We start from the raw sequence: 24,865 nt of genomic DNA on the forward strand, positions 1-24,865 counted from the left end.
TCACCGATAAAGTGGAAATGCCATAGCTGACAGATGAGCATAGCTGACGAAGGCAGAAAAGATGCGACTGGAAACATAGCTCCAGCCCCGGAAGCGCCGTCTGGCTGCTGTGACCAGGACACCCGACTAGGCTCGTGCTGAGCTCGTGCTGAGCTGAAGATCGGGCTGTGCAGCAGGGGGCGGGGTGGGGTGGGGTGGTGGCGTGGGGGGGGGGTGCGGGATGAGGCTGAAGTCACCCGGGGCAGAGCCTTAAATGCCAAGATGGGTGTTGCTCTCGGTAGGAACAAGGGCCCTGCCCCCGGCAGCTGGACCGGGGTCGGAGGGCCCTCAAACAGGAGGCTTGGCCGCGCAGAGGCAAGCTGTAGTGGGAGGGACAGGATGGATATTGCGGAGCTGGAATTTGCTGAGGAACAGGCCTCGTGGAGGGGCGGGGCTCCAGGGGAGGCGGGGCTCAAGAAGGGGAGGTCTTGTGGTGGGCGGGGCCCCGGGAGGGGCGTTCTCTTGGTGGGCGGAGCCCGGGAAGGCGCGGTCCCTTAGTGGGCGGGGCCCCGTGAGGGACGTCTCTTGTGGGAGGGGCTCTTGGAGGGGCGGGGCCCTGCTGTGTCACCGGGTCAGCTCTGGCCGGAGGCGGGGGGTCTGAGGAGGCCGAGTCCGCAGGGGACGTGGCCCTGCCTGCCCGTCTCGGCGAGTCCTGTCCCGCAGGCCGGGCGCACTCTGTCTCTCTGTTCCGTGCTCGCCAGCATGTCCTTCGTCCCGGTGGCCGAGGATTCTGACTTCCCCATCCACAACCTGCCCTACGGCGTCTTCTCCACCCGAGGCAACGTGAGCTGCAGCGCTCGCTTCCGGGCGCGGGGAGGGAGGGCGTCCCCTCCGCTCGGGACCCCCACCCTCCTGCCCCGCCCCTGGCCTCAGTCCAGCCTTGCCCCCTCTTGCCAGCACCCGACCGAGCTGGATGTGGGGCCCGTCGTTTCCCGGCTCGGCGCCCCTGGCGAAGACCCCCGGGATCGCTGGGGCGCCATGAGCGGTGCCTCTCCTCCTGGGAGTGCGATGGGAGGGGGCTGGAGGCTGGGGCTGATCGCCGAGGGTGAATGTTGGTTCGGATTCCTCCTGGTAGCTTTCCAGATGTGAGTTGAAACCGTCAGCCTGTTTCTGCACATTTGCAAGAAAATTAAATGCAAAATGAAGCATGGCTCTCCCTCTCAGTCAAGCAGAGCAAGTTATATTAAGTATTATTATTACAGAGAAGTTGAAGCGCGGTCATACTGCCTACTCTGAAGTCATTTCGCTCTGTTTTCTTCCCTGGAGACACCACATTATGGCCGGTTGTTCATCCTCCCTGTTAGCCCCTAACCCTAGAAATATTCATAGACCCGGTATATTTAGTAACTCAGAGGGATGAATTCACTCACATCAGAGCCCTGGGATCCAAGAGGTTAATTTCTTTTCTCCAGCTGGCCTTTTTTCAGCTTCTTGGGCTCCCTGGCATTCCCTGCTGATCAAAAGAAGCCCTTTGTGGGTAGGGAAAGGAAATTTCACTTAGTGTAGTCTGATGGGCAGAAAGAAATCTTGAAAACTGTGGGGTTTATCATCAAATATATAAAAATTTCCGTGGGTGGGGAAAGCAGATTCCCTTGGATTTATTCATGGCATTTTTGGCTTAGCTTTCTGCTCCTAGCTCTCTTGATTAGCTCTGAGAAGCCTCGAACTCCCAAACCTGCTTGCACCCAACAGTGTTCAGGAACCGTTTGCTAAACAGAGCCTGTGGCAGTTAGCACCTTCTGGAAAGTGGTTTCCCACCCCCATGACTGATCCTTGTCCCCATGTGCAGCAAATGCTTGGATCTAGAAGAGTCAGCATGTGGTTTCACAACTGCCAAGCCTGACTAGATGTCGCAAGGATGCCAAAGGTTAAGTCCCCTGAAGGGCCTGAGGCATGTTAAACCTTAACCTATGTTGGCCAAGCACACTCTGCTGGCCAGCCTTCCCTCTGCACTCCTCTGACATTCTGCTCTCAGCTAAGGGTCCGCACTTCTCAGGGTGCAAATCTGGAGGCCAAATCGCTTGGGTAGAAGCCTTTGCAAGAGGCAGGGACGTGCTCTGACTTGCTATCCCAGAGAACTCTAGAATGAATGCTCCTTAGAGTGTGGCCAGTGGCTTGCAGACTCCATACCCCAGCTGTTTTCATATTAGACTGTGCAAGGACAGCCACTGTACAGAGGTTCACTGCTTCTGAAAAGAATGCTGAGGGTTGTGAGTTGGCTCCCTTGGCATTCCAGAAGGCTGAGGCCCTTCAAGTGGAACTGGCTGTGTCGACGCTCTGGCTGCAGGCGCTGGACATTCCAGAGGTGGTGACCACCTCTTCAGACTGGTCAGGTCGCCAAGGCAGAGTCCTCCTTCTCCTCTATGCCAGAGGCCAACCATGCATCATTTGGGTGGAACAGTAGTGAACAAGGGTTCCCAGGTGGCGCTAGTGGTAAAGAACCCGCCTGCCAGTGCAGGAGATGTAAGAGGCGTGGGTTTGATCCCTGGGTTGGGAAGATCCTCTGGAGGAGGAAATGGCAACCCACTCCAGTATTCTTGACATATGTACACTACTAGTGGAAAGCTGTTTTATAGCTTAGGAAGCTCAGCTTGGTGCTCTGTGATGACTTAGAGGGTGGGATGGAGATATATGTACAAACGGCTGATTCACTTTGCTGTATAGCAGAAGCTAAACAAAATTGTAGAGCAAGTATACTGCCATAAAAAAAAGAGAAGTTCCAACAATTAATGGAGGGACTTGCTATCTCGAGTCCTAGGGTCAGTGTTGGGACACATGGGCCGCGTCTCACCTTTACTTGGAGCTGAGGAAGCAGGCAGCCACCCTTATGATTAGGTCTTGGCTGCTGCTAGTGGCCTCAGATCCCTTCTTCCTCCAGCAGAGTGTGAGTGCCAGGGTCAGAGAAATGGGTCAAGGGTCTATCTGCAGATCCCCTTAGGGGGCATCCCCCAGGGTCCAGGTGGCCCAGCTCATTGTCCAGGGAGCCTGAGGCCCAGGGAGCTAGCAGTGGAGCTGGAAATGAGGCGCTCGGTTCTCCAGGCAGCCTCTTCCCGGTTGGCCTGGAGCCTCAGGGCCGGGTAAGGATGTGGCTCTGGTCTACACCTGTCCCAGGGGCTGACGTGCATGGAGAGGTAACCATCTTTTCTTAGTCCTTGAAAATGAGCAGCCAGTAGAGATAAAGCCAGCCATTAGCCCAACCTCTTAAACTCACTGGACCTGAGGTGGCAAAGCTGGTAGTTCAGGAGAACTGGAAGCTCAACTCAGGACGAGCCCAGCTGGTTGAGTCTGTAGACGTGCTCTCAGGTTCCTTCTTTGTTTGTTTGTTTTAAAGCTTCACCAAGAGTCAAACGCTTTCTATTTCTTTATTGGCTGTGCCGGATCTTAGTTGTGGCTCGTGGGATCTTCGTTGTGTCATACGAGGTGTTTAGTTGCTGCGCACTGGCATGTGGGCTCAGTATTCGTGGCATGTGGGTTTAGATGCTCCTTGGCATGAGGGGTCCTAGTTCCCTGTCTAGGGATCAAACCTATGTCCCCTGCATTGCAAGGCAGATTCTTAACGACTGGACCGCCAGGGAAGTCCCTCTTGGATTCCTCATTGATAAACCAAGTTCAGCGCTGTGGGGACAAAGGCCAGGCTTTGCCAAATACTTGAGACATCTTCATACTCAGGCTTGAAGCCTGAATCTGATGGTGCAGAAAGGACCTTCCCTCGAATGTTCTGAACAGTCTGGCTTCCTGCTCCCTCGTGACCTGAACTCTGCTCTGATTGAGCCATAACAGAGTACATTAGCCCAAGTCCCTGACCTTCCTCTGTGCCTGGGACACTCTCTGCTCTGCTGTGCAGAGGAGTTGCCCTAAGAAAAGGCCTAGGTTTAACCTAAGAAATAAAACAGTTGCCTGGTGAGGTGGTGAGCTGTCTGTCACCAGAGGCATTTAAGTGACACCTGAGAAACTTTGTTGGGGACTTTGCCTGGATAAGGGCCTTGGATTATGCAGGAAACAGATTCTTTCCTCTTTGTGTCCTCGAGGCAGAGATGGTGCCAGGCTCTGCCCAGACAGAGATGACAAGGTCAATTTCAGCCCTCTGAGAGGCACGAGCAGCTGGGGTATGGTGCTAAGGATCCAATTCCTCAGCCCCTCTCCACAGTGTGCATGCATGCGTAGTCGTTTCAGTTGTGTTGGACTCTTTGCAACCCCTTGGATTGAGCCCCCCAGGCCTCTCTGTCCATAGGATTCTCCAGGCAAGAATACTGGAGGGGATTGCCATGCCCTCCTCCAGGGGATCTTCCTGACCTGGCAGTAGAACCTGAATCTCCTGCATCTGCTACATTGCAAGCAGGTTCTTTATCCATTGAGCCACCTGGAAGCCCTTCCTCTCCACAAAGGCCCATCTATAAAGCAGGGCCCTTGGGCTCTTAGATAGACAGACTTGCTGGGTAAGTGAGCCCAGCCTGGCCAACTGCTCCCAGTGCTGACCATGCCATCTTCCTTCCAGCCGAGACCGAGGATCGGCGTGGCCATTGGGGACCAGATCCTGGACCTCAGTGTCATCAAGCACCTCTTCACTGGGCCGATTCTCTCCCCACACCAGGATGTCTTCAATAAGGTAGAACACTAGGATGTGGCTTGCCCTGGATCTCAGTGGCCATTTGTTGCAAATGCCACTAAGAAAATGGTCTTTACCTTCCATTTCTTTCCTTTTTAAAAACTATTTAGCTGTGCCAGGTCTTAGATATGTCAGGCAGGATCTTTGTTGCATAATGGGGATCTAGTTCCCTGACCAGAGATCGAATCCAGGCCCCCTGTATTGGGAGTGCACAGTCTTGTACCACCAGAGAAGTCCCTGCCTTGCATTTCTGACAGCTGTGGTGCCTTGAGATCTCAGGGATTTTCCTTGGATAGTCAGTAATTCAGTTGTGTCCAGTTCTTTTCAATCCCATACTATAGCTGGCCAGGCTCCTTTGTCCATGGGATTCTCCAGGCAAGAATACTGGAGTGGGTTGCCATGCCCTCCCCCAGGGGATCTTCCTGGCCCAGGGATCAAACCTGGGTGTCCTGCATTGCAGGTTGACTCCTTGGATAAGTTTGAGGTTGTTATGAGATGGACAGGTTGTCAGGAGGCAGCCTTGGGACCCTGTAGGGTGAGTTCTGAGGTGAGATGACTGAGTCTCTTCACAGGCCTGGGCCCTCCCCAGTTGTTCCTGACATGAAGCTCTCCAATCCTCATTTTAAGATGCTTGAGTCTCTGCTTGTTCCAGGCTGGTGCCGGGCCCTCTGAGGGAGGGAGCCAGGAGCTCCACTCTCTAGGTTTAAATACAGCCTAGGAGGAATGGACAGCTGGCCCCAAGTGCCCTCTGTGTTGCCACCACTGTAGAAGTCAGCCTGAAGGACATGTACATGGTCAATGGATGTGAATGTACTTCCCTGTGAATGGTCAAATGCTTTTTTAAAAAAAATATTTATTTACTTATTTGCACAGGTCTTAGTTGCATCATGGGGTGTCTTTGTTGCTGTGTGTAGAGTCTTTGCAGCATGTGGGATCTATTTCCCTGACCAGGGATCAAACTCAGGCCCTCTCTACTGGAAGTGCAGAATCTTAGCCACTGGAACACCAGGGAAGTCCCTGTCTAAGTGCTTTGATGCGCATCCTCTCCTTCCATGGAAGGAAGGTGATATTTATTGAGTACCTGCCTATGCATCAGGAGTTTTACACATACCTCTCATTCAGTGCTCACAATGACCCTCTGGCATAGGAATGGCATCCTCATTAGATTTGATGAGGGTCTAATTTGAAACAAGACAAATTTTCCCAGGTCACATGGCTGCAAGGATTGGAGCCAGGACTGGAACTCTGGCCTTGAAAATCCACAAGTGCTTTTTAGGCTGCACCTCAGTGGCTTGGAAACCTCTTCTTAGCTTATGTGAAGGGGGTTGGTGCAAGACCCCTGCAGACTGAAGGCCTCCGCTGGAGGAACGAGCCATTTTCATTGCAGGCTGGGCCAAGCTTAACGGGGCAGCCATCCCAGAAGGCAGCTCTTGGGGTTGGCCAATTGCCTATAAGGCCATGTGGGGATGAAACCCCAATAGGAACAATGACACATCTCCTCCACTTGATGAATAAGTGATGGAACTAAAGTCCTGAGGGTTTGAACTGGAAATAAGTGACAGGGGCCCCAGAGAGCTGCTAGGCTGGCTCCTGTCAACAGGAGGGGTAGTGCAAGGGGCCTTCCCACCGGTGATCTCCTTTTCTTCTTCCCCATCTTGGTCCCAGCCAACTCTCAACAGCTTCATGGGCCTGGGTCAGGCTGCCTGGAAGGAGGCGAGAGCATTCTTGCAGAACCTACTGTCTGCCAGCCAAGCCAGGCTCAGAGATGATGTGGAGCTTCGGCAGCGGTGAGGAGTCGGTGGTCTTTGGTGGGCAGGGACGAGGAGATCTGCCTGGGCAGAGGGGGACAGTGTGGTCATTAGGGAATTCTGAGTCATGGCCCAGCTGCTTTGGCCTCATCTGGCTCCCACCTGGGGTACATTTTGGTGGGAGGGCTCTGGGCCAATGGGAATTACCTCTCTGGCTGGACTGGGGTGTCCAGGCCATGTCTGGCCCCCCGCCCCTGGCCCCCTCCCTTTTCACTCAACTATTCCTCATCAGCATCACTCATGTCTTGTCTGGTCTCTAAACTAGGGGTAGTTTGGTTCGTTTCCTAGAGTGGAGCGCAGAAGCAGGAGGGAGGCCCTTTGCCTTTAGCGGGTAGATGTCCATCCTGGTGAGGCTCCAGGCCCGCCTGGAAGTGCTCGCTGCAGAGTATGAGCAGGGTTTGGAGAGTGATCCAGGCTGAGTCTGCGGATGGCCAGAGCAGGGACCCTGCTTTGCTTCGTGCTTGACCCTGAAGCCCCTTCTTTTGTGTTTCAGTGCCTTCACATCCCAGGCTTCCGCTACGATGTATCTTCCGGCCGCCATTGGTGAGTCTAGTCTCTCTAACAGGATGTGCGTGGAGCAGCCTGCCCAGGGCCCTGTCCCTGCTTCCTGTGGGGAAGGTCATGGAGGAGGGGCTCTGGGGCTGTCAACGCCTCCCCATCAGGGACCCAGGCCCAGCGTTGACCCAGGCTTCTCTAAAATCCAGCACTTTCGCCGAGGGTAGTTGCTCACTGCTTAGATTTGTAGCTGGCTCCCTGGCTCCCTGTGTGTGCAGGAACTCACTCTCCTTTCCCAAAGGGCTGTGGTGGGGTTGCTCAGAGCTCAGTCCATGAGTCAGCAGCTTTGAGGAGAGAGGCTGGAGGGTCCTGGAGGGCCCCAGGTGGTACTCAGAGCTCAGTCCATGAATCAGCAGCTTTGAGGAGAGAGGCCGGAGGGTCCTGGAGGGCCCCAGGTTGAGCCGTGGGTCGGATGTCTAATTGGAGTTTCAGTCTGGAATTTGCAGCTGTCCAGGGACTTTCTTGGGGGTCCAGTGGCTAGGACTCCATGCTCCCAATGCAGGGGGTCCAGGTTCCATCCCTGATCAGGGAGCTAGGTCTCACAAGCCGTAAGACCAGGCAGAGCCTGATAAATTTTATATATATGATGCTGCTGCTGCTGCTGATACTGTCATATCTGACCCTGAGACCCCTTAGGCTGTAGCCCACCAGGCTCCTCTGTCTGTGGAATTATCCAGGCCAGAATACTGGAGTGGGTTGCCAATTCCTCTTCCAGGGGATCTTCCTGACCCAGGAACCAAACCCGCATCTCCTATACTGCAGGCAGATTCTTTACCCACTGAGCCATTCTGGAGAATTTCTACACACACACACACACACACACACACACACACACACACACACACATAAAATTACAGTTGTCCAAACCCTCTTGGCCCAAAGCAGAGAGTTACGATCAGGCAGAAGGCTGAGCCCTTCCTCCTTGTCCACCAGCCCGGAGGGGTGGGCGCCTGCCTGCTAAGTCAGCCTGGGCTCCTGGGCACTGAGAGGCCAGGTGGTCCTGCCAGTCCTTCTGGGAAGATGTGCCTTCTGCCTCTGCCCCCGTTTCTGTGGCCCCTTGGGTCTGTCAAGGTAGACCCCAAGGCCCGCCTTGAGGATAATCTCCTTCCAGAAGACAGGCACACACAGGTTCAGTATATTTGCTGCCCCTCATCTAAGGGTTTGAGGATGAAAGGCAGTTGAGATGCTGTGCTCAGAAGCTCATAGCTCAAACCTGCGTGTAGTGAGAATGGAATCGTTTCCCTTCTAATCGTCACCCCTGGGCTCCCCGCTTCTCCTCCCATACCCCCTTCATGTCCTTTCTCCTGGTTCTTCTCTTTCTTGACTTCTTTCTAAATGCTCTGCCTTTGCAGCAGCTTTCCTGAGGTATGATTTACACAGCCCACAATTCTCCCATTGTCAGTGTGCAGTTTAATGAGTTTTAGGCAATATATGCCGCTGTGCAGTCGTTCCCACTGTCACACTGGAAACACTCAGTCAGCACAAAGTGTTTGTTTGTAGTCGGTCCCTGCTGTCACTCCAGGCAACCATGGCCTGTCCTGTTTTACCTCTAGTAATTTCATATAAATAACATCACCCCATATGCAGGTCTACTGTGTCTATCTCAGCTGGTATTCCCCCTCACTATTCTTTCCCTCATATTATTTTTTCGTAACATGTATTCTTTTATTAAATGAAAATCAGAGACTTCCCAGGTCGTTCAGTGCTTAAGATTCGATGCTTCCAATGCAGGGGGCACGGGTTCGATCCCTGGTCAGGGAGCTAGAATCTCACATGCCATGTGGCGCACACACACATAAAACAAACCACTCAGCTTTGTGGTCTAAGAGGTCTTTAAAAAATGTTTTAAAAATTGTGGTAAAATACACATTACACAATATTTACCATCTTCATGATTTTTAAGTGTATCACTGGGTATCCAGTACATGACATTGTCCCCCCTATTATTTTCAGCTTTTTGGAACAGGAGGTCCTGCCCACTAAACCGGGCTGTAAGCACCACTGGCTGGGGTGTAGAGTGAGTGGGTGTGTGGCTGGGGTTCTTCCTCTCTCACTGTCTTATAACCTGGCCTGGACACCATCTTTTCCAATCCTTTTTAAGTGATCATGAAATGGATTTTGTGTATAGATAATTCTCCAAGCCAGGCTTCAGCAATACGTGAACTGTGAACTTCCAGATGTTCAAGCTGGTTTTAGAAAAGGCAGAGGAACCAGAGATCAAATTGCCAACATCCGCTGGATCATCGGAAAAGAGAGAGAGTTCCAGAAAAACATCTATTTCTGCTTTATTAACCATGCCAAAGCCTTTGACTGTGTTGATCACAATAAACTGTGGAAAATTCTGAAGGAGATGGGAATACCAGACCGCCTGACCTGCCTCTTGAGAAACCTGTATGCAGGTCAGGAAGCAACAGTAAGAACTGGACATGGAACAGGTTCCAAATAGGAAAAGGAGTACATCAAGGCTGTATATTGTCACCCTGCTTATTTAACATATATGCAGAATACATCATAAGAAACGCTGGGCTGGAAGAAGCACAAGCTGGAATCAAGATTGCCGGGAGAAATATCAATAACCTCAGATATGCAGATGACACCACCCTTATGGCAGAAAGTGAAGAGGAACTAAAAAGCCTCTTGATGAAAGTGAAAGAGGAGAGTGAAAAAGTTGGCTTAAAGCTCAACATTCAGAAAATGAAGATCATGGCATCTGGTCCCATCACTTCATGGCAAATAGATGGGGAAACAGTAGAAACAGTGTCAGACTTTATTTTTCTGGGCTCCAAAATCACTGCAAATGGTGATTGCAGCCATGAAATTAAAAGACACTTACTCCTTGGAAGGAAAGTTATGACCAACCTAGATAGCATATTCAAAAGCAGAGACATTTCTTTGCCAACAAAGGTCCGTCTAGTCAAGGCTATGGTTTTTCCTGTGGTCGTGTATGGATGTGAGAGTTGGACTGTGAACAAAGCTGAGCGCTGAAGAACTGATGCTTTTGAACTGTGGTGTTAGAGAAGACTCTTGAGAGTCCCTTGGACTGCAAGGAGATCAGCCCTGGGATTTCTTTGGAAGGAATGATGCTAAAGCTGAAACTCCAGTACTTTGGCCACCTCATGTGAAGAGTTGACTCATTGGAAAAGACTCTGATGCTGGGAGGGATTGGGGGCAGGAGGAGAAGGGGACAACAGAGGATGAGATGGCTGGATGGCATCACGGACTCGATGGACATGAGTTTGAGTGAACTCCAGGAGATGGTGATGGACAGGGAGGCCTGGCGTGCCGCGATTCATGGGGTCGCAAAGAGTCGGACACGACTCAGTGACTGAACTGAACTGAACTGAACTGAAAACAAACAAGGAAGTAGAAACTGTTAATTTTCTTTGGCAGGAATGCTCTGAAATGGTGTGCTGGTTCTACCCTGGGCTCCTACCTTGGCAGGTCTTATTGCAAAATTCAGCACCGTGTTGTTCTAAAGTAAATGCTGGAGTGACATACACTTCTACTACACTTCATAGTGTGTCAGACAAGTTTTTATAATTTTTTGGAAAGATTATGATTTAAAAAAAGATTCAGTCTTTGAGTCTGCCTGGATTCTCTCAAAGGAGAAATTGAAAGTGGAATAATGGCGGCAGTGACTCCCAGTGGGGTAAGGGAAGGTATTTTATTTGGGGCCTGCTATGTGCCAAGGATGGGCTTCCCCGATGGCTCAGTGGTAAAGACTTAGCCTGGGTTGGGAAGATCGTCTGGTGAAGGAAATGGCAACCCACTCCAGTATTCTTGCCTGGAGAATCTCATGGAAAGAGGAGCCTGGTGTGCTGTAGTCCATGGGGTTGCAAAGAGTTGGACGTGACTGAGCACAGCAAAAGCAACATTGTGCCAAGCACTATGATAACATATATTATATAGATGTATTATTTCCTTTACTGTATCGATATGCCTGTGATTGGCCTTATTACTCCCAATGGAGAAACTGAGTTCTAAAGCATCAAAGGGACTTTCTTAAGGCCACACATAGCCAAGAAACAGCAGAGTCAGAATTCACAGGGAGGTTTGGGCATGTTGTCTACTGTGTGGGCCTTGCTCATCTATGAGATGACAATAGAATGATCTACCTGAAGGCATTGTTTTAAAGCAGGTTCCTTCTGGCCCTGAGACCTATGATTTTATGAAATAAAAGGCACTTGTTTCCATGTTTCTGTTACTAAGAGAAGAGCTATAATGTGGAGTTTTGTTTTTCTGTAAGTGATTTTCTGTGTCTTACATGCTTTCCATCATGCAAGAGGGTTCCGCATATCCAGCAACAAATGGTAGGAACCTAGCCAGGCTTCCCCAGGGAGGGAGGAGGACAGGCAGGAGCCCAGGACCCCCTCCCTGACTCTGAGGTGGGTGCAGTCCAGCCACTTTTCATTTTTAAGATCCCAGATTATTTTTTTCCCCCAAAGACCTCTTCTTTAAAAAAATTTTTTTAAATAATTTTTTAGGCCACACATCTGGGATCTCAGTTCCCTGACCAGGGTCTGAACCTGCACCCAGCGCACTCCCTGCATTGGAAGCACGGAGTCTAAACCACTGTACTGCCAGGGAAGTCCCCCGAAGACCCCTTCTTGATTTGTGGATGCGACATCCATTTTTATTATATATATTAAAGGATTCTTCTATTTTTTTCCTGCCCTGTCATAAGGCATATGGGATCTTAGTTTCCTGGCCAGGGATCAAACCTGCACCCCCTGCCCTGGAAGCATGGAGTCTTAACCACTGGACCCCCAGGGAGGCCCGCTAAAGGCTGCTTCTTTTTCAGTCTCCTGGTGTCTCTATTAATCCTGCTTCCTCTCTCATTTCTTTTGTGAGTTGAATTAGTACCTCTCTCATGGTGAGGATTCTTCTGGATGTTTGGTGAGTCTGGGTTTTTTTGTGCTCATCTTTTTTGGGGTTGCACTGGGTCTTCTTTGCAACCTGCAGGCTTAGTTGCCCTGTAGCATGGGAGATCTTAGTTCTTTGACCCGGGATTGAACCCACATCCTCTGCATTGGAAGGCAAATTCTTAACCACTGGACCACCAGGGAAGTTCCTTGTGCTCATCTTTATTTGTGTAGGAAACTCTCCCCCTTCAGGTGCTGGTGAATGCAGCTCTTCTTGTAACCAGCCCCAAGGAAAGGGGCGTGGTCTACTTCTGATGGGGAGCTCTGGTTTTGTTTCATGGTTGTGGGGAGATTGCCCTGCTTCTCCCTAGTGCTGAAGTCTCTGGGGGCATGACCTCGGCTCCCGGACCCACCCCTTAGCCCAGGCACAGTCTCCTGCTATTGGCTGCTTGGGCGAAGCTGGGTAAAGATGGGAATGGCCAACAGGGACTCAATCCCCTGCAGTCTCTTCAGCCCCCGCCCCCGCCCCCAACCCTGCCTTCCCATCTCTGCGGGGTGCCGCTGGATTTTGGCTCACTGCTTGACTTCCAGGATACCTTGCGACTTCAGTTGGCCAGTGGTGCCTTCTTGTTATGGGTCTATGCTTCTAACAAATATCTCAGCTGTTCTGTCTGTGCTTTGGGACTGAAGATGGAAAGCAGCCATGAAAGCTCAGGGTGCCCCCGCTCTAACGGACCCTCGTAGACTTTTCTCTCTTCTCATCCTTCATCAGGTAGCTCAGCGGTAAAGGATCCGCCTGCAATGCAGGAGACTCAGGAGACTTGGGTTCGATCCCTGGGTCAGGAAGATCTCCTGGAGGAGGAAATGGCAACCCACTGCAGTATTCTTTCCTGGAAAATCCCATGGACAGAGGAGCCTGGTGGGCTACAGTCCGTGGGGTCTGAAAGGAGTCGGACACGCCTGAGTGACTAAGCACACACTAAACATGCATCCTTCATCACTGCCTCCACCACCACCGCCTTTTCTAGCCTAGGCTGTTGGTACTGGCCCTATCCAACTCTTTATCTACCTATTAGAAATAAATTTTTTTGAAGAGAGGTTGTGGAGGATAAAGAGGCAAACTGCCCCAACTTACTGTTTCTGCATATTTGAGCAGTTCCCTGTCTTCTGGGAGCCTGTGCCTATAGCGTGCAGTCCGCCTAGTCTGTTCCAGTCTTCATCACCAGGCCCCACTGAGACCTTGTTCTTGGCACTATGTGTGTGTTAGTTGCTCAGTCGTGTCCAGCTCTTTGCAGCCCCAGTAGACCGTAGCCCAGCCGGCTCCTCTGTCCATTGGATTCTCCAGGCAAGAATACTGAAGTGGGTTGCCATTCCCTTCTCTAGAGGATCTTCTTGATCCAGGGATTGAACCCGGGTCTCCTGCATTGCAGGCAGATTCTTTACTGTCTGAGCCACCAAGGAAGCCTCTTGTTCTTGGCACTGAGAGAGAGTCAAACAAAATGCGGCCTGTGCTGGGCTGCTCTGAAATGACTTCAGTCTTGCAGAGGGATAAGACCTGCACACACATGACTGGGGCACAAGTGGGACATGGAGCCCTCCGGCGGGGAGAAGGGCTGGCTTGGACGCTGAGTGGACTTGGAGGAGGGGTGATCCAGCTAGGGAGAGTGGGTGTGGCTTAATGGTCTAGGGGGCAGGGTCTAAACTGAGCTGCCAGGATCTGGACACACAGACACGAGGAAGAGGCCAGTCCACCCAGGGGTAGTCACAGCTCAGCTTGAGCAAAGGCCTGGTAATGGGAGCTGGTGGGTGGGAGGGATAGCAGCTATTCATTTGCAAATTTCATTGTTTGTTTCAGGAAATCTATTTTATTATTATCTTCACAAATTTAAGAACTTATTTCTTTTTACTAACTTTGAACTATTTTTGATACCCTTTATTTCTTTATTATTATTAGGTCACAAAGGGTGGCTTATAGGATCTTAGTTCCCGGACCAGGGATCGAACCCATGCCCCTGAAGTGGGAAGCTTGAAGTCTTAACCACTGGACCTCCAGGGAAATCCCCTAATTTGTTTCTGATTTTTCAATTGGGAGTTCTCAAAACAAATTTTCAGTGGTGTGAATAGCTTTTGGATGTGCCAGTGTTGCTGGGCATGTGCCTTCAGCCCCTGCTGGCTAGCCTTCCTTGCTCAACCGCCCGGACCCTGACCCTTGGAAGTGGCCCTTCCCCATCCTTCAGCATCCAAGTCGCTGACAGCGTCTCCGTCCTTTCCCCTGCAGGTGACTACACGGACTTCTATTCCTCTCGGCATCACGCCACCAATGTCGGGGTCATGTTCAGGGGCAAGGAGAATGCATTGATGCCAAACTGGTATGTCCCGTACCCTGGTGTGGCTGAGCTCCAAGTCTGTCTTTCTGTGTCAAGCAGCCTGTGGTTCTGGGAGCCGCCAGGTCCTCTCAGGTTAAAGGAACCAGGGAGGAAAGCCCACAAGGGTCATGACATCACTACACTTGGAAACAGTGACCCCAGCTTCTGGTTCTCCTCTCAGCTCAGCCCCGGACCTGCTGTGGAATCGTGGGGCAGTCCCTTGAGGCTTGATCTAGAGAACATGGGTTGGAATTAGATACTGAGTCACCAACATCCTTCCAGCTCCTTTGATTTGTAAGCTGTGAATTATAGTTCTATTGGTGAATTCTAATGCTGGTTCCTCTGGGAGGCTCTAGGGGAAGAATCTATTTCCTTGTCTATTCTGGCTTCCAGAGGCTGCTTGCACTGCTTAGCTTGGGACCCCTTCCTCAGGTGACTGCAGCCTCTAGGTTCCATCTGCAACAGTTCTAATTCCTCCTTTGACCTTCTTCCCTTTATAAGGATCCTTCCAGGTGGCTCAGTGGTAAAGAACCCACCTGCTAATGCAGGAGACATAAGAGACTCCACTCCAGTATTCTTGCCTGGGAAATCCCATGGACAGAGGAGCCTGATGGGCTATAGTCCAAAGGGTCGCAAAGAGCTGGACATGACTGAGCAGTGATGCACACACACGGTTACCTGTAGGGACCACCTGATAATTCAGAGAGTAATCTCCATAATCTCATGATCATTGCCTTAAGTCACATCTGCAAGTCCCTTTTACTATAGAAGGTGATATTCACAGCTTCCAGAGGTTAAGACCTGGATATCTTTTTTTTTTTTTTTAACTTTTTATGCTGGAGTATAGTCGACTCACAATGGTGTGATAGTTTCAGGTGGACAGAAAAGGGACTCAGCCATACATACACATGTATCCATTCTTCCCCAAACTCCCCTCTCATCCAGGTTGTCACATAACACTGAGCAGAATTCCCTGTGCTGGACATGGATATCTTTGGAGGGGCTATTATTTGGCCTCACACACGTACATGCACACTCATACATGTACACACATACATACATACATATACCTACATACATACAGGCTTCTCATTGCGGTGGCTTCTTGTTGTGGAGCACAGGCTCTTAGGGCGCATGGGCTTAGTTGCCCCATGGTATCTGGTATCTGGCGTGTGGTATCTTCCTGGAGGAGGGATTGAACCTGTGTCTCCAGCATTGGCAGGCAGTTTCTTAACCACTGGACCACCAAGGAAATCCTTTCTTTTTAATGTTGAGCAATGGCCACCTGAAGCGAAGAGCTGACTCATTGGAAAAGACCCTGATGCTGGGAAACATTGAAGGCAGGAGGAGAAGGGGATAACAGAGGATGAGATGGTTGGATGGCATCATTGACTCAATGGACATGAGTTTGAGCAAAATCCAGGAGATGGTGAAGGACAGGGAAGCCTGACCGACTGAACACCAACAGAAAGTATTCCATTGTCTTATCAAGACCACATTCTTGCTCATCCATTTATTCGTTTCTGGACACTTGGGAGATCTTTTCGATATTTGAACCATGTATGTGTTGACTCACTTTCATTTTTATTTTGAAAGCATTTTGAAATTTAGTCACTCAGTCGTGTCCGACTCTTTGCCACCCCATGGACTGTAGCCCACGAAGCTCCTCTGCCCATGAGATTTCTCAAGCAGGAATACTGGAGTGGGTTGCCATTTCCTCCTCCAGGGCATCTTCCCGACCCAGGGATTGAACCTGCATCTCTTGCATCTCCTGCATTGGCAGGTGGATTCTTTACCACTGTGCCACCTGGGAAGTCCCAGGTCCTTATTACTCATCTGTTTTATATATTTGCATGCATGCTAAGTTGCTTCAGTTGTGTCAGACTCACTGTGACCCTGTGGACCGTAGCCCACCAAGCTGCTTTGTCCAAGGGATTCTCCAGGCAAGAATACTGAAGTAGGTAGCCATTCCCTTCTCCAGGGGATCTTCCCAGATCTCCCACATTCTTCACCATCCGAGCCACCAGGGAAGCTCATGTATATATATGTTGACTCCCTTTCATTTCATCTGAAAGCATTTTGAAATTTCATTTGTATGTGTAACAGCAGCAAGGCTTCCTCTCACCTTCCTTCCTCAGGCTCCACCTGCCAGTGGGCTACCACGGGCGCGCTTCCTCCGTGGTGGTGTCTGGCACCCCGATCCACAGGCCCCTGGGGCAGATGCGACCCGACGACTGTAAGTGCCCCCAGTGCCCAGGCCTTGCCGGGCTCCGCTCTTTGTCCCCATACGCCCAAGTCCATGCCTGGCATCCACTAACCTCTCTTTCTGCTGTTATCCAGCTAAGCCTCCCATTTATGGTGCCTGCAAACTCCTGGACTTCGAGTTGGAGATGGTAAGCCTTGTCTCGGTGTTTTACTGGCGTCGGGTCTGTATACACGCTAGGGCAGGAGGGCTCTCCCGGTGGCTGCCCTGGACAACGGGGCAGTTCCGGGTCCCCACCTGGCCATCGGAAGTACCGTCCAGCCTCATTACTCACTGATTCTGTATGTGTAAGTTCACTAACAGTTTCATTTGTAACCTCCAAATCAGTAGTCGGAGAGGTTTTGAAGGGTCATCTGAGGACACGCAGGGTAGCAGAAAATTTGAGTCTCAGGTTTAGGTGGTCCTCGGAGTGTCTCCTGGTGCAGGTCCCCTGGTGTACGCTTTGGGGTCCCCTGGTTGCACTGTGAGCATGGGCCTCTAGGTTGATTGGAGGCAGGCTGAATCTCCTTGTATTTCTGGTCCTGCCTGGTGATATCTTTGCATTCCATCCAGAGGAGACAAATAGTCACTAGTCCCAGGAGGGTGTGCTGAGCCAGCCCTCTGCCTCTCACTGCCTTTGTGAGGCTGCCACGTGGCCCCTAAGAGACGGTCTCCCCAAGCCAGATGCCCCAGAGCAGGGCGCAGAGCCCCAGTTTAAATGGGACTTTGCAGGCAGATGCTTTCCCTATGTTGGTTCCTGTCGGGGGGCGGAAGGGGTGGGCAGAAGGTAAATGAAAGTCAGAGTGTAAAGAAATGGTGTATTGGTGGGTAGCGAGCACAGATCATCTTGACGATGGTGGTGAGATTCTCTATAAGATGGCATCTTTCTTTTTATAATCTCGATGAAAAATGTTCAATGTTTAAACACCATCACAGAACGAATATAACTGGGACTTGGGTCTTGCAAACGTCATAGTTGATTCTGTGCGCTTCTGGTAGTTATTTTCCCAACATGTTCCCCCAGTGATGTCTAGACGCTCTCTTGTTTCCTGGATGTTGTGTTAGCAGTGCTTTCCTTTCACAGATATTCTTGGCTACTCTCTGCCAGCTTTCTGCACAGTGCTCTCTTATTAATTTGAAAGTCTGTTTTGTATTTAAGTGCTTCCCCGGGGGCTCAGATGGACAAGAACCCGCCTGCCAGTGCGGGAGGTATAAGAGATGTGGGTGCGATCCCTGGTTCAGGAAGATCCCTTGGAGAAGGGGATGGCTATCCATTCCACTATTCTTGCCTGTAGAACCCTGTGGACAAGGGAGCCTGGTGGGCTATAGACTATGGGGTCACAAAGAGTCGGAAACGACTGAGCGACTAACACGCTTTTGTATTTAATAGAAATTAACCCTTCATTGTAATACATTGTAAATATGTTCTCCCAGTGTGGTATCATTTTGCCTTTATTTGTTGTCTTTCTTTATGCAGAAATTTTACAGTTTTATAAAGTCAAACATGTCAATCTCTTCCTTTATGGCATTTCCTTTTATGTCATCTTAGACTCTCTCCACCTGAAGAGTTTGACGATTTGGGGGGTGTTTTGTTTTTCTAGTACTTGTTAGAGCCTTACTCTGCAAAAATTTAGATCTCTCATCCTCTTGGAATTGTATGATGGGTTAAGGGGTGGAGTTTGCCCCCATGGGCTCTCTTTGCCACATCATGGAGTCAGCCTTCTGATTTTTTATGACATGAATACAGACCCTGGTATTTTCACTTTTCACAAGCCTTGTGTAGCTGTGAAATCTGAAAATGTAGTGTGGGAAAAGGCAGAGGTGTGGGCTGAAGGAGATGAAGAGGGCTGTCGTGGTGATCAGGGACCACGTGCAGGGGTCTTGGGTGGGCACTGGCCCACTGCTGCTCACCATGGCCCCGGGGTGGCTGTCTGTCAACTCAGGTGCAGGGTAGATGTATGGTGAATTTGTACGTAGCAGTCCAGGTATCAGCCAGGGTTTGGAAATGCCTGACCTTTGCCTTCCAGGCAAGTGCTCCAGGGCAGCAGGTCAGAGCCAGATTCTCATCAGCTTTCCCATGTCAGGCTTTCTTTGTAGGCCCTGGTAACAAACTCGGAGAGCCGATCCCCATTTCCAAGGCCCACGAGCACATTTTTGGAATGGTCCTTATGAACGACTGGAGTGGTAATTATGGAGAGCTGGGCATTCTGGTATTGAGCATCCTATGCACTCTTGGGTCTGGGGGAAGGCTGGGTGTTTGGGACACTTTTTGCAGAAGCCAAGGTGGTCTCCTGGGTCTGGTGTGGTCAGAGGCAGCAGATGGTCAGTGGTTGAGAGCACAGGCTTGGGTATCCAACAGACCTCTCGGCTCTGAGCTTTTGGCCAGTCACTTGACCTCTCTGAGCTCCAGTGTTCTTGTACGTTGAACAGAGGGACATGGCTAATATGTTTGAGCAGTTTTGTGCCAGGCCCCAGGGCTGAACTCCTCCCGTGGACTCTCCTGCCAGATCCCAATTGGGCATTGATAATATTGTTGTTGTTTAGTCACTAAGTCATGTCTGACTCTTGAGACCTGGTGGACTGTAGCCCACTAGGCTCCTCCATGGGATTCTCCAGGCAAGAACACTGGAGTGGGCTGCCGTGCCCTTCTCCAGGGGATCTTCCCGACCCAGGGGTTGAATCTACGTGTCTTACGTCTGCTGCACTGGCAGGCACTTTACCACTAGTGCCAGCTGGGAAGCCCAGTGATACTGTTGCTATTCCCATTTTACAGGGGTGAGGAGTGAGGCAGAGTGATTTCAGCTGGTTGCTGAGCTAAGATTTCAAATGAAACAGCTCCATTTCTGAGTTTGTCCCAACCCCTCTGCCTTATATAGGAGGAAACTGGTGCCAGGTGTCCCAGGAACTATGAGGTTAAGGTTCCAGACCCTTCATGGGGAAATATCCTGCCTGCTCCCCGCTTTCGGAGAAGGCAGTGGCACCCCATTCCAGTACTCTTGCCTGGAAGATCCCATGGATGGAGGAGCCTGGTAGGCTGCAGTCCATGGGGTTGCTAAGAGTCGGACACGACTGAGCAACTTCACTTTCACTTTTCACTTTCATGCATTGGAGAAGGAAACAGCAACCCACTCCCGTGTTCTTGCCTGGAGAATCCCAGGGACGGGGGAGCCTGGTGGGCTGCCGTCTTTGGGGTCACACAGAGTTGGACACGACTGAAGTGACGCAGCAGCAGCGGCAGCAGCACCCCCCTTTTATTTAAACAGCAGAAAAACAAATATAATTTGTAAATACAGGAGTGCACAGAAGAAAATTAAGGAAGTGAACAAAGCAGGCAGCTTTTATATCTTTTTTCAAACAAATACTAAATTTGTAAACAACGGACAAAGCACAGGATTTTGGGTCTGGGGTGCTAAATTATTGAAGTAACAAGATTTGTTTGCAGACTCTGCTTGGCCTTGAATTCCTGTCTCTTGTGACAAATATGTCTCTCTCCCTCCTGGTACTGGATACTTTTCTTTTTCCTGCCCTTTGGTCATCTCGCTCTTGGCCGCAGCCTGGCACGGTGACCTCAGAGGACCTCTGTCCTTGGTCCTGGGGCAACCAGCTCGTCGGGGTTGGAGCACCAAGGGTGGGGCAAGGCTGAGCCAAGCGTCTGTTCCTTCATCAAGGGGAGAGGGGAGACTTGGCCGGTGGCCCCGTCGGCTTCTGTCAGCCCTGCTTGTCCCCTCTCCTGTAGCTCGAGACATCCAGAAATGGGAGTACGTCCCCCTTGGGCCGTTCCTTGGGAAGAGTTTTGGAACCACCATCTCTCCATGGGTGGTGCCCATGGATGCCCTCATGCCCTTTGCTGTGCCCAACCCAGAGCAGGTAAGACGCCCTCCGTCAGAAGTCCCAAACCCGGGCCCCGCTGCCTCCCAGCTGTTTACCCATCCAGCTTGGAGAGGGTCTGGAGGGTAAGCTCTGTGTCCCCAGCATGCCCACGTCCTGGGGGGTCTTGACTGCACGGACCTCTAGGCAAGCATGGCGCCAGTCATTCTGCCTTGTGTTTTCCCTGTTCCTTGCACAGTTCTGGGGAAAAAACATGGAGTTTTGTAATCTTTAGAATCCTCTGAGGCTACAGGAATTGGCCAGTTGGCAGGAGAAGGGGTCCCTTCCAGTATCACCACATTGCACAACCTCCCGGGTCGCCAAGTTGTGTTCTGTGTGATGGCGCCCCCTGGAGGCCGTCTGACAGACTGCAGCGTGGCGTCAGACCACAGGCCTCCTGGTGCCGAGCCTCCTGGTGCCTGTACCACTGTCCTGGCCCGACTCCCGATCTTGGTCCTCACTCCTCAGGCTGTCACAGTCTGCTGCTGCCTCCATCCCATCACCCCCAGTGACCTCCACCAAAGTGCGCTTGACCTTGACTGACGCCATGGCCTTGTGCCCTCTTCAATGTGGACCTCTTTGATGTTGTCCAGTCACTCAGTTGTGTCCGACTCTGTGACCCCGTGGACTGCCGCACACCAGACTTCCCTGTCCTTCACCATCTCCCGGAGTTTGCTCAAACTCATGCCCATCGAGTCTGTAATGCCATCCAACCATCTCATCCTCTGTCGTCCCCTTCTCCTCCTGCCTTCAATCTTTCCCAGCATCAGGGTCTTTTTCAGTGAGTCAGTTCTTAGCATCAGGTTGCCAAAGTGTTGGAGCTTCAGCTTTGGCATCGGTCCTTCCAGTGAGTATTCCCAGGGTTGATCCCTTTAGGATCGACTGGTTTGATCTTCTTTTGACCCTTTGGCAGCCCCCTACTCTTCCTAGACACTCTGCCCCTGGCTTCTGGCATGTGACCAGTCTCAGTCCTCTATCTCCTACAGTGCTCCAGTGGACTCTATCGTCCATGTGGGGGCAGCCTGGGCTGAGCTCTCAGCCTTGCTCTTCCCTCATTCCCGTTCCTGCTCCCCTGAACATCTGACCCTGCTCACTCATGGCCTCTCCTCCCACCCTGGACATGTCTCAGCCTGCTGTCTTCTCACGGAGCTGTACTGAAACCCTGGGAGTCTTTCCCTGCAGACCAGCTCCTCGTGAGGCTCTTTGGGCTCTGGCAGGACCCCCCTACTCCCTCCTGCACTGCTCCTGCCAGCATCTCCTTCCCCATCCTTTTCAGTCTCTGAGACCTGTCTCCTCCCTCCTCAGTGAGTACTACCCTCCAAGGACCGCCTGGCCCGCAGTCACATCCCTGGCTTGTCCCCTCCAGGCTTTATCCCTGGTCCAGCTCTTTGCTCACAGGCACCGCTCACCCTCACCAAAGACCTTTGGGCTCTATCTCCTTATATACCAGTCCTTCCCAAATACTGTTAAAGTGCAACCTTCAGTATTCTTGCCACTTGTGAATGATGACTTACTGAATGCTTTTCTTTTTCTTTCGTTTTATTTTCCCATCCCTACAGTGGTTCTTTGGGCTTCCCTGGTGGCTCAGCGGTGAATCTCTCCACCAATGCAAGAGATGTGGGTTCAATCCCTGGGTTGGGAAGATCCCCTGGAGAAGGAAATGGCAACCCACTCCAGTATTCTTACCTGGGATATTCCATGGACAGAGGAGCCTGGTGGGCTATAGTCCATGGGGTTGCAAAAGAGTTGGTCATGACTTAGCAATTAAACGACAACAAGGGTTCTTTATATTGAGATTTTATGGTTGCAACCCAAATAGTGATAAAAAAGAATAAATCCATACACTGCAAAAATAGCCACAGAATTGTCTTAGATATAAATGTATGCAAGCATCTACAAAGGATGCAGGCTGAATGCTTTTCTTTAAAGCAGCTTCCATTTGAAAACAGTATATTTAGAAAAGGAACTTCTAGGTCCCTATCCATGTCTCTAGCCACCAAGTCAATCATGAAAAGAAACCCATAATCATGAAAATAAAGTCACCCCACGTTAGCTCATGGATCACTAGGGAGTCACAGATGGCTCTTGGGGAAGACACTGCTTTTGGACAAAGTACAGACCTTCCAGCCTGGCTGTCACAGTGGCCTGTGTCGCTGAGCCAGGAGCACCAGGGGAACTGTGCAACCTTTGCTGGCCACCCTGTCTTCTGCCACCCTCACCCCCAGTGTCCAGGGAGGGACACGGCACTGTCCTGGAAAGAGGGGACGCACCTTCTTCTCAGGGCCTCCTGCCCAGCTGCTCTGCTGTGGGGACAGTCTGGCCAGCTCGGCCAGCCAACCCAGCCCCTCTGTGTTCCTCTGCCCTCACAGGACCCCAAGCCCCTGCCGTATCTCTGCCATGACCAGCCCTACACATTCGACATCAACCTCTCTGTTGCCCTGAAAGGTACTGCCCTGGGGTCAGAGGCTGTGTTCAGCTGGGTGTACCCCTGAGGCTGCTCGGCTGGGCTGAGTTAAAGGCCAGTGGATCAGTAGTGAGAGAGCCCAGCTTTGCAGGCTACAGCTGAAGTTCAAGTCTTGGTTCTTCCCCTGACCAGCTCTGGGACTTTGGGTGTGTTACTGAGTCTGTCTGCTACTAAATCTGTCCGGTTTGTCACCTGGCAAGTGGGATAATGATGGTATTGACTTCTCTGTGGAAGTCCCCCAGCTCTGAGACCCTACCCTATGAGCTTATTGGTTCATAGACTCTTTAGGCGGAGTCATGTTAGACAATGGAAAGCCTAAGCCACAAAACAGTGTCCCTTACAAGGTGGGATCCCCACTCCTTGATTAATGGAATTAAGTCTTCTTGTCAATGTTACTTGTCTTCCCAACAGGAGAAGGAATGAGCCAGGCAGCTACCATATGCAGGTCTAATTTTAAGGTAAGCTTTGAGGCTGGGCAGACTGCTTTTGGAGGCGAGGGAGGCCTTTCTTCCTGGCAGGACCAGGAGGAAAACATCCATGTCGGGATGTGATGATGGGTCGGCGTGTGGTGGGTTGTTTCCATTTTTTTGGCAGAGCTACCGGGAACAGTCTAGTCCATGTCTCTGGGTGCATGAATGTGCATATGTCTGGATACCCAGGGATAGAAGTGCTGGGTCATAGAGGGTATATATCCATACTTGGCTGAGGAGTCCTTCCAGACACTTTTCCAAAGGGCTTGTTACAATTTGCACTCACCACGAGCAGCATCTGAGCATTTCGGCTGCTCCACATCCTGGTCAACAGGTGAGCCACCGGCATTTTCATTTCAGCTGTTCTGGGGATTGTGATTTCGCTTTGCACCTCCCTAAAGAGGAATGCTGGGAAAGACCGAGGGCAGGAGGAGAAGGGGGTGGCAGAGGATGAGATGGTTGGATGGCATCACCGACTCAAAGCACATGAGTCTGAGCAAACTCCAGGAGATAGTGAAGGACAGGGAAGCCTTGGCGTGCTGCAGTCCCTGGGGTTGCAAAGAATCGGACACGACTGAGCGACTGAACAACGACAAGGACGAATGCAGCTGGGCATCCTGTCATATGCTTGCTGACCATTTGAACATCCTCTGATTCAATGTATTCCTGTTTCTTCTAGTCTCCCTCTTAATTTAACTGTGCTCCTAAGTGCTCCTTAGGCTGCTAAGAAGGAATGGGGGGGCCTGCTTAAGGGGGCTATGGTGCAAAAACCCATTTCTGAGGTTTCCTTTTCCTGGGTGTGTAGCTTTAGGAGGGGCAGACCTGAGGAGCGGTAGGCTTGAGGTGTAGGAGTGCAGCCCCTGAGATGCTTGGTGGGCACGTGGTCCTTGGTCCCTTCCCACCAGGCCTGACCTCCTGTAGTGCTCCTCATCCTTTAGGCTGCTCTGAGGTTCTGTTTGAGTTGTTCAGCTCTGTTGCCCAGTGTCTGTTCCAGTGAGACAATTTTGCTCTAGTGAGGACCTAGACCTTGTCAACTCAGGACTCGGGTGATTGCAGGACAAAGTGGGGTTATGGACTCCTGAGCATGCTGCACATTGAGGGTCTGAGCAGTGAGGTTTGCAACTCCAGGAGTGCTTCTTGGAGAAGGTGGGTTAGGGTTGGGCTAGAAGGAGCCTAGGAGCTGGGGCTCTAGCTGGTGAAGGGGCAGGGAGAGAACTGGGGTAGGTCACAGGGTAGGTGCAGGAGGACAGCTTGTCCTTGCTCTAGGGACTGGGAGAGAGCCTGGGGCGGGCTGCTGTGAGTGGGGCTGGCTGCTCCGGGCAGCTCAGGAGAAGCCTGTGCTGCCCGTCCCCATCTCTGTGTCCTCGCCCATAGTACATGTACTGGACAATGCTGCAGCAGCTCACCCACCACTCTGCCAATGGCTGCAACCTGCAGCCGGGTGACCTCTTGGCTTCCGGAACCATCAGCGGGCCGGTGAGTATGTGATTGGTTCCCCTGGGAGCTGCCTGCGTGGAGCATCCCTATTCCCTGTACAGACTGGAGGGTTCTCCCTCGAGAGGGGAGTCCAGCTTGAGCAGGCATAT

General features: G+C 51.3%; 1 protein-coding gene across 2 annotated transcripts in view; it reads left to right on the forward strand.

The window, feature by feature from the left end:
- The window catches only part of FAH (fumarylacetoacetate hydrolase), a 32,610-nt gene continuing 8,320 nt past the window's right edge, over positions 576-24,865 (forward strand). The window contains exons 1-12 of one of the 2 annotated variants that reach the window (XM_005695063.3): positions 577-822; positions 4,535-4,645; positions 6,311-6,432; positions 6,947-6,996; positions 14,149-14,239; positions 16,375-16,472; positions 16,577-16,629; positions 18,563-18,662; positions 20,215-20,345; positions 22,715-22,790; positions 23,221-23,267; positions 24,654-24,755. In XM_005695063.3, coding sequence (XP_005695120.1) covers positions 742-822; positions 4,535-4,645; positions 6,311-6,432; positions 6,947-6,996; positions 14,149-14,239; positions 16,375-16,472; positions 16,577-16,629; positions 18,563-18,662; positions 20,215-20,345; positions 22,715-22,790; positions 23,221-23,267; positions 24,654-24,755 — 1,062 coding nt within the window. In that variant the 5' untranslated portion in view covers positions 577-741. Of the gene's footprint in view, positions 823-4,534; positions 4,646-6,310; positions 6,433-6,946; positions 6,997-14,148; positions 14,240-16,374; positions 16,473-16,576; positions 16,630-18,562; positions 18,663-20,214; positions 20,346-22,714; positions 22,791-23,220; positions 23,268-24,653; positions 24,756-24,865 lie in introns of both variants that reach the window. The other variant, XM_005695065.3, reaches the window with a different exon arrangement.

This window comes from Capra hircus, chromosome 21 (genome assembly GCF_001704415.2).
Source record: "Capra hircus breed San Clemente chromosome 21, ASM170441v1, whole genome shotgun sequence".
NCBI classification, from domain to species: domain Eukaryota; kingdom Metazoa; phylum Chordata; class Mammalia; order Artiodactyla; family Bovidae; genus Capra; species Capra hircus.